General features: G+C 42.9%; 1 protein-coding gene across 1 annotated transcript in view; it reads right to left on the reverse strand.

Moving 5' to 3' along the window:
• Window positions 1-447: 447 nt before the first annotated feature.
• cibar1 (CBY1 interacting BAR domain containing 1) overlaps window positions 448-9,488 on the reverse strand; it is a 40,872-nt gene continuing 31,831 nt past the window's right edge. Inside the window, exons 5-10 of the mRNA XM_007902697.2 lie at window positions 5,457-5,558; window positions 4,700-4,705; window positions 3,690-3,794; window positions 2,696-2,809; window positions 1,997-2,116; window positions 448-812 (exon numbers count right to left, since the gene is read on the reverse strand). Of these exons, the coding sequence (XP_007900888.2) occupies window positions 687-812; window positions 1,997-2,116; window positions 2,696-2,809; window positions 3,690-3,794; window positions 4,700-4,705; window positions 5,457-5,558 (573 nt within the window). The 3' untranslated portion in view covers window positions 448-686. The remainder of the gene's footprint in view (window positions 813-1,996; window positions 2,117-2,695; window positions 2,810-3,689; window positions 3,795-4,699; window positions 4,706-5,456; window positions 5,559-9,488) is intronic.

Below are 9,488 nucleotides of genomic sequence, written 5' to 3' on the forward strand. Positions count from 1 at the left end.
AGTTTTGGTTAGTAAAACCCATGTGGGCTAAGAACAGCATATATTCCTAATTCACTTTTTTTTGATTGGCAAATCCTAAAATATTTAAACCAATTTAATTTAATACATGGGAAACTCATGGAATATTTAACGTCTACCTCGGCAGGCAGACTGGATCTCGGTTTAACATCTCATCTGAAGGATGGCACTTCCAACAATACATTACACCTCCAGTTCTGTATTGGAGTTTCAACATAGACATTGGGTGGAGTTTGAACCCACAAAGAGTGCTAGCAATTGAGCTAGGCTGATACATGAAATTTCCTACAGCTCATGAGTTCCAAAGTTATTCATCAGTTTTGTTGCATAAAAGGTCTGCAAAATGTTCTCTGTAACACTAAACATTAATCATTCTGTTACACAATCAAATGAGCCTTCATAACATTTGGTAATAAACAGCAACATATATCCTTAAAAACATTTTAATGAGATAAAAGTATTTACATACACAATTTGGCATACACAAAAGTAGAAAATATGTAGCGTTTGGCATTGTCAAATAGTGTTTTAGCATTTTTGAAACACAGCAAGATTGGATAAGGTTTACAACAATAAAGATTATAAAATGTTATAAATGTAGCAGACAAAATAAGATGATAAATATATGTGATATTGTTTAATATTTTTTGGGTAGTCATTGCAGGCAGTTAGGTATTCTTGGGGACATACTCTTCCTCCTCTTCTTCATCCTCTTCCTCCTCCTCAATTCCGTCATCGTCTTCCTCTTCTTCATCATCCAATTGTAACTTACACGTGGAACCAGGAGTGTTTTCCTGTAACAAAATAGAACCAATAATTACATTTTTACAATTTTCTCCCTTCCAGTCAGAGAAATTAAACTCCTACAATGAGAAATTAAGCATATTAGCACTTAAGTATTGTTGATTTACCTGAATATTTTAATATGTGATCCAACTTAGTTGGATAACCAAAACAAATGTTTGTTTTGTTCTTCTTTCAATATTGTAACCATTTTAATAAACATTCAATACACTTAGATAGTGTGGAGTCCTGTAGCTTAGTGGTTAGAACACTCGCTTCGCAATAAAGAGAACATGGGTTTGATTCCTGGGCAGAGATGAGTATTATAAATACATGTGATAAGAAGTCCAAGGAGTAATGGAAAGATGAGACAACGGAAACAGAGAGCGAGAGGCAGAGGTGAATCTGCTTGATCAATTCAGTGGACATTCAATTCATAATTAGGTTGATTCAACCAAAATTTGTGTTTGTATGCAATTAACAGACATTACTGCAGACTTTCAGGGCTTTACCAAGCATGCCTATTCAGAGCTTGTTCAATAAAGAGTGACATTCTCTTTCCAACTCACACATATTTCAGCTTGGCTCAACCGATAGCACTCGTCTCCGAGTCTGAAGTTGTGGGTTCAAGCTCCACTTTGGGACTTTGAAAGCTTGGCATTCCAGTGCAGCATTTGCCCAGCACTGTCAGAGATGCCATCCTTCAGATGAGACATTAAACCAAGGACCTGTCTCCCTGTTCAGGTGGATGTTAAGATCCTATAGCCCTGTTTGAAAAGAGAAGGGAATTTTTCCCATTGTGCTGGCTAACAAAGTCCCCAAAATTCACTTCATGGCTGTTCGTAGGATATTACTGTATGCAAATTGCTGCTGCCACATTCATCTACAAACTACATTACTGTATACACCTTTGTCTACAAAATATTTTACAATACCCTTAACAGTACTTGTAAAGTGCTTTGAGACATCCTCCTACTGTGAAACAGCCACAAAGTGAATGACCAGTTTTATCTGGGGGATCAATGGTCAGGACACCAGGAAGAAAATCCCTTTTTGAATAAAGCCATGGGATCTTTAACATACATCTAGATAGCCAGGTGGGATACAGACAATTTGTGTACACTAATATATATATACACACACACACTAACACTGATAAAAATCTAAATGATCGAAATTAAGGAAGTTACGTTACCTTGGAAGATCGTAACATAGATATACTTGAATTATTCCCATTTGTAGATTTTAAGAAATTTGCAGAAACTAGGCTCAAGCGAGGCTGGGTGGTTTCAAAATGAAGTGAGCTCCTGTAAGCCTGCAAAAACAATAGCAATATCTAAACTACAATGGTTCACCACATGTAATATTGTAACCTAAAGACACAACAATAAATGATGAACTAACATATATTAAAACTTTTCCTTACCAACTATCATTTTCATCATTCCCCTGCTCTAACTTTCAAAATGCCACTTGGAACTTACATTTTTTTTACTCAAAAATATTTTGTGTGTTTCTCTAATATACTTTGAAGGAGACTTTAAGGGGGAGAGTTAAGAGAGAATTCAAAGACATAACATGTCTATTGATGAATTTCATATGTACACAACTTAAAAGTTAAAGGTATTAAGATAGTATCTATCTTGGTATTTTGCACAAGGTTTAAATTGATGACAATTTAAATAAAGTTTCCCTCAGAAACACTTGAAAATAATTTAATGGGTCTTCTACATGAGATTTTAATTTCTGCAGACCTGATAGTAACCTCAGGAGAGCTACCACACCAGTCTCCTAAACTGCATCCAATATATCGATACCGAAGTCACAAGTCCAATAATACAAAAATCTTTCATTTACTAATAACATTTGGCCCTTTGTTTATAATATATCTTACCTCCATATCCTCATCTTCATCAATATTCTGTACGTGTTGATATGCAGTAGTATAAACTTCTAAAGCTTTTGCATGAAATGCCATTTCAATTGTAATGAAGTCTCCAAAAATTTTCTGTTTTTCAAAAATGAAACCAGAAAAAAAATTTATTGAAATCCAAACCAGTAAATTAGTTTAAAAAAATCACCAAATGTGAAAATTGCTACACTACAGTTGCTAGTCCCAGGTCAAGTGTCAAGGAGTGTCAAGTGCTTTGAGACATCCTCCTGACATGAAAGGTGCTGTATAAATATAAATTATATTGTATAATTCTTTTATATTCTAGAAAAGTACCAATTAATTCAAGTCTCATGTCATGTCCAATAAATTGTGAAGTTATTTTCTGCAACTGCAGAGGATTCAAATTATTGTGTTTTTTTTAAAATCGGTCACAATCAAGCTGAAAACAAGACTTAAATAAATGACACGTAGTCGTGATTTTCAGAGATAAAAGATACGCTAATTATGTAATTTTATGCAATGTTTCTGACCAAATGACAGAAAACATAAGGATATTTTACATAAGTGGAGTTGAGATCCACGTGCAAGAGAATCAACCAATCAGCAACTACCAAAAAGTTAAACTACACTGTTTTGGCTCACTCATGAATTAGCACAAAGTGGGTGTAATAACAGCAAGTTGCTTTGCTATGAATATTCTTAATACAAACCAAGATAATGTTATGCTCCTGAATCCTGCACTAACCCAAATAAACAATCTTTTTCAATCCTCATTTCAATAATCAGTAAAGAAAAAGGTTAAGGGTGTCCAAGGGACCAGTAAATACATTTGAATAATTTTTAAGCATCAAAACGTTTACTGAAATTGGCTGCAAGGAAGATCATGCAATTGTTCAAGGGACATTTTGTTAACTGTGCCAATCCCTGAGATGGTGTCCTATATTCTTAGTGTATCTGGAAATGGAATAAACAAATTTGAGTTTAATCAACTTACCTTAATGTCCTTAATTTTATGTTTTTCAAAATCATCCATTGTTTCTTCTAACTGACGAGCAATTCGAGTGGCATCCACTGTGACCCTTTGCAAATCGGACTCTGCCTGTCATACAACAGATGCATTCATAATCATATTTTAGTAAATTCAGAATAATACATGAACATATTCAAATTTTAATCAATGTTTGTTAAATTGAACTTGCGTGTCTTATGTATTCATGGGGAATAGGGTTATTGTGAAAAGAGCAGGTAAATGGGTCTGAAAGAATTGCTCTTAAAAGAACCAGCACAGATACGATTGTCAGAATGACATTCTGTGCTGCAAATCTACTGCAGTGATAAGAGTGGTGGAGTAACAATGCTCAAGTCTGGAATACTGTTTACATTCAGTATAAATCAGACGAAGGGTTTCTTTTCACTGCTACTATTCTTTATTCCGAGTCCAATGGCCGTACTGGCATGCAGGTATTATATTTCACAATTTTATGCTGCAGAGTAATGGACGATGACTAATTGCAGAGGGACACATCAGACAGAGGGAACTTTCATTCCTGCAGTCAAGTTTTGGATCCAGAAATGAAACAACAACAAAATTCCATTTATAGAGTGCCTTTCACGTCGGGAGGATGTCCCAAGGCGCTGTACAGTTGGGTCAGGACCCGAGCAGGGGGGAAATGGTCAGGGTGAGGGGAGGGAGGGAGCGAGGAGGGGGTAGAGAGTCGAGAGGAGCTGAAGGCACGGTCAAAGAGAAAGGTCTTGAGACCGGCCTTGAAGGAGGAAAGGGAGGAAGCAGCGAAGGCACTGGGGGATGAAGCCAGAGAACAGTATTTTGATTGACTGCTGCTCAGTTCCTTTTTTCAAAAATGTATTTTTCAAGTAAGTAATGCACAATATTTGATAACCTTAATGATATCACAACTTCAAGAGACCATAACTACTCAACACAACTAAATTCTCCAGGAAAAGTACAATGTAGATAGATGCTCTGGATCATATTCAGTCACAAACCTGTGTCTGTGTTGGATTATCAAGGGAAAAAGGTCTCAAAATTCTTAATATTAGAACAAGTAGACATCAACAATTAAAGGTTACTCCAGATTTGTGACTTTTTATTCATGTAGTGTTGCCTTCCATTCACTTTATTTTGATAATGTGTGGAAGAAGAAAAACTTCTATTCATAATTAATGCTTTATAGACCATTTGAATTAACAACCTTCTGACATAAAAGTTGAAAAGGCTAACAAGGCCAAGTTGTCATCTTAAAACTTCTTGCTACATTGACTATTGGTAAATACTGAAATACCAATCGTTTTGGTTGGTTAATACAATAATCATAGAAATGATATACTTTAATCCATACTTTAATCCATTCTACTACCTCTCCCACAATTCCACAAGTTTGATTTTAATCATGAGCCTCTCGTGGCACTTTATCAAAGGCCTTTAAATCCAAATACACAATAATAATCCACTGTTTCTCTTGTGTACTTTATCGGTTACATCTTCAAAGAATTCAATCATGTTGGTCAAGCATGACCTTCCTTTTGTAAATCCAATCTGGCTGCTTGTAATCTCCAGATGTTTAGTTACTTCATCTTTTATCATGGATTCCAATATCTTGCCCACAACCGATGTTAAGATGGTTGGCCTAGTTTCCTGGATGAGCTCTATCGCCCCTTTTAAAAGTCATTCAGTGTGCAGGATTCAGCCTGGGAGAGTTTGTAATGCACTATATAAATGGACTATACGTAATGTTAAGGATACAATAATCTGCCGATCAGAAGGGTTCCTCTGCCGTATTCTTTCCACTTGAGCAGTTTGCTTTGCTTCACGTTTTCCAGCAGCTAAAGAAACCTTGAGTTCTTCCTGTGAGGGATATGTTTAGGAAGTTTATTACGCAGATGCTTGGAAAAAGCCAATGCGCACACACGCAAAAAAAACATAACATACAATCAGCAAACTAATTTAGACCTAATTTCCTCCAAAATTGAGTTCACACCAGATTCATACCTGAAAATTTAAGTTGCATGGCTAAACATCAAAATCTATACCTAAAGGGACAGAAGACAGCAGGAAGTAGAGAGTTTTGTCATCCTCACAGAGAGGATGACAAAATTAAGTTTTGTTCTTACACAAGTTTATCAAAGGCTGATTGTAAAGATCCCAACATGCAGCTTTCTACCGCCCCTGGAAGAAGTTACCCCCACAATCCCTAACCGCTGCCTTGGAGTCCTCTGAACTCCTCTCCCTCTGGCCTTCATCCCTCACTGACCCCTCTTCTGCTCTCACCCTCCTCCACAACACCCTCTCCTCCACACTCAACACTCTTGCCCCCATCACCTCCCGTACTGTCTCTTACTCTCGCTCCTCCAACTGGTTCACCACCTACCTGTCCACAAATACATAGTCAATTCATTTTACAGTATAGTCTGTGAAGCGCTTTGGGACGTCCTCCCGACGTGAAAAGCGCTATATCAAATGCAAGGATTATTATTATTACCTCCGCTCACTGAGGAGCCAGGTGCGGGCCGCTGAACGCACCTGCCTCAAATCTGACCTAACGGTCCACCGGCAAATCTGGCTGGACCTCCTCAAAATCTACTGCTCCACTCTAGCCTCGGCCAAGTCGTTCTTCTACTCCAGGATAATCCTGGAGACGAAGAACAACCCCAGGCTTCTGTTTTCTACCACAACCCGACTCCTCCATCCCCCCCGCCACCCCGCGCAGGTCATCTCCTCCAACCATCACTGTGAGGAGATGCTGGATTTCCTTGAATCCAAAATCAAGGGAATCCGCTCCGCGGTCACTGCCCCTCCACCTTCCACCCACCCCTTCCATCCCACACTCCGACTCCTACCCATCCTCCCCTACACACCTTCGAACCTGTTTCCCCACCCTCTGTCACCAAACTCATCCTCTCCCTGAAACCCACCACCTGCTCCCTTGACCCCACCCCCACTCCACTCCTTATTTCTCAGCTCCACCTCCTTGCCCCACTTCTCACAGACATCATCAACCTGTCCCTCTCCTCTGGCTCTGTTCCCATTCCCCTCAAAACTGCCACCATCACTCCCACATTGAAAAAACCCTCCCTTGATGCGTCGCAGCTATCAAGCTACCGGCCCATCTCCAACCTCCCCTTCCTGTCCAAGGCCCTTGAAAGAGTTGTCGCCTCCCAGCTGCGCTCTTTCCTCTCCACCCGTTCATTATGTGAACCCCTTCAGTCGGGTTTCCGTGCTGCCCATAGCACAGAAACTGCCCTGGTCGAGGTCACCAATGACATGTTGACCATCTGTGACCAGGGCTCCCTCTGCCTCCTCGTCCTCCTCGACCTATCGGCCGCATTCAATACGGTCGACCACTCTATCCTCCTCCACCGCTTGTCCTCCCACCTCAACCTTCAAGGCCTTGTAATTGAGTGGTTTAGGTCGTACCTCTCCCACCGTCTTCAGTTTGTTTCCACAAACGGCTTTTCCTCCAGCCCTCGCACTGTCTTGTGCGGTGTCCCTCAGGGCTCTGTCCTCGGTCCCCTCCTCTTCACCCTCTATATGCTCCCCCTTGGTGACATCATCCGCAGACATGGGGTTAACTTCCACATGTATGCGGATGACACCCAACTCTACCTTTCCTCCTCTACCCTCAACTCCACGACCACCGATGTCCTGACAGCTGCCTGTCTGACATCGAGTCCTGGACGAGAGACAACTTTCTTCAGCTCAATGTGCGCAAAACTGAGGCCCTCCTGATTGGCTCACGTCAGCGCCTCCGCACCTCAGGCGCTGACAGCATCAGCATCCAAGGCTGCACTCTCCACCTCTCAAAGCCGGTCAGGAACCTCGGGGTTCTGTTCGACCCTGAGCTGTCCTTTCTCCCCCACATCCGCACCACAACTGGCACCGCCTTCCATCACCTCCGAAACATCGCCAGACTACGGCACTACCTCACCCCTCACGCTGCTGAAACTCTGGTCCACGCCTTTATCACCTCAAGGCTGGACTATGGGAACTCTCTCCTCGCCGGCCTTCCCGGCACCTCCCTCCACAAGCTGCAGGTCATTCAGAACTCTGCAGCTCGTGTACTGTCCCGCACCAGGCTTCGGGACCACATCACTCCCACCCTCGCTCACCTCCACTGGCTCCCCATCCCCCAGAGGATCGAATTCAAGATCCTCATCCTCACCTGTAAGGCATTCACGGCCTCGCTCCCTCCTACCTCTCCGACCTACTATCCCCCTACTTACCTGCCCGTACCCTCCGTTCCTCCGGCTCCGGTCTGCTCCACATCCCCCGCCCCAACCGCCCTACCATCGGTGGCCGGGCCTTCAGCCTCTCAGCCCCTCGGCTCTGGAACTCCATCCCCCAGTGCCTTCGCCGCTTCCTCCCTTTCCTCCTTCAAGGCCGGTCTCAAGACCTTTCTCTTCAACCGTGCCTTCAGCTCCCCTCTCGACTCTACCCCCTCCTCGCTCCCTCCCTTCCCTCCCTGACCATTTCCCCCCTGCTCGGGTCCCGACCCAACTGTCCAGTGCCTTAGGACGTCCTCCCAACGTGAAAGGCGCTCTATAAATGAAATCTTGTTGTTGTCTTGTTGTTTCTGTACCTCACCAGGATAATGAAGAAACACCCAGCATCTGAATGCATTTTCTAGGTTGTATTAAATCGTTTGGTCTGATTGACAAGCGTTCATAGACAGTAGCATTATCAAATATCCTTCTGTATCCTTACATTATTCTAATCTCAACTTGTTTCATTATATACTGTATTTACAATGGGAAATCATATTGTAAAGACTTAGCAAAATGTGTTATGCTATCAGTGCAAGATACAGTTCACTATGTGTAATGTGTATCAACAACAACAACAAGATTACATTTGTATAACGCCTTCCACGTCGGGAGGACGTCCCAAGGCGCTGGACAGAGTACAGCATTTCAGACCTGAGCAGGGTTGGGGGGAGGGGAGGGGAAGGGGGGTGGCCAATAGCATGGTCAAAGAGGAGGGTCTTGAGATGGGACTTGAAGGAGGCTAAGGAGGGGGCGAGGCGGAGTGATTGGGGGATGGAATTCCAGAGGTTGGGGCAGAGTGGCTGAAGGCTCTCCCACCAATGGTAGGGCGGGTGGGTCGGGGGACGTGGAGCAGGCCAGAGCCGGCTGAGCGGAGGGAGTGGGCGGGTTGGTAGGGGGTTAGGAAGTCGCAGAGGTAGGGTGGGGTGAGGCCATGGAGGGCTTTATAATAATAATAATAATCCTTGCATTTGATAAAGCGCTTTTCACGTCAGGAGGACGTCCCAAAGCGCTTCACAGAACACACTGTAAAGTGAATTGACTGTATATTTGTGGGCGAACGCGGCAGCCAATTGCGCACAGCAATGTCCCACAAACAGTCGTGGATTGAAAATGACCAATTTAATATTGTTTTTGGTTTTGGAGGGATTATTATTAGGTGTGTGGAGTAAGGAAACTTGCCCAAGGTTTCGCCCTGACCTGCCTGGAATTGAACTCAGGTCTCTCACTTGCAAAGCGAGTGCTCTAACCACTGAGCTACAGGACTCCACAGACTCAACAGGCTTTGTATGTGAGGACCAGGATCTTGAACTGGATCCTCTGAAGGATAGGGAGCCAATGGAGTCGGGCGAGAGTGGGGGAGATGGGGTCATGGAGTTTGGTGCAGGAGAGGACATGGGCTGCAGAGTTCTGGATTATCTGCAGCCTGTGGAGGGAGGAGTTGGGAAGGCCGACAAGCAGGGTGTTTGCATAGTCGAGCCTGGAGGTGATGAAGGCGTGAACAAGAGTTCAATCT

Source organism: Callorhinchus milii, unplaced genomic scaffold, assembly GCF_018977255.1.
Source record: "Callorhinchus milii isolate IMCB2004 unplaced genomic scaffold, IMCB_Cmil_1.0 Scaffold2, whole genome shotgun sequence".
Classification (NCBI taxonomy): Eukaryota; Metazoa; Chordata; class Chondrichthyes; order Chimaeriformes; family Callorhinchidae; genus Callorhinchus; species Callorhinchus milii.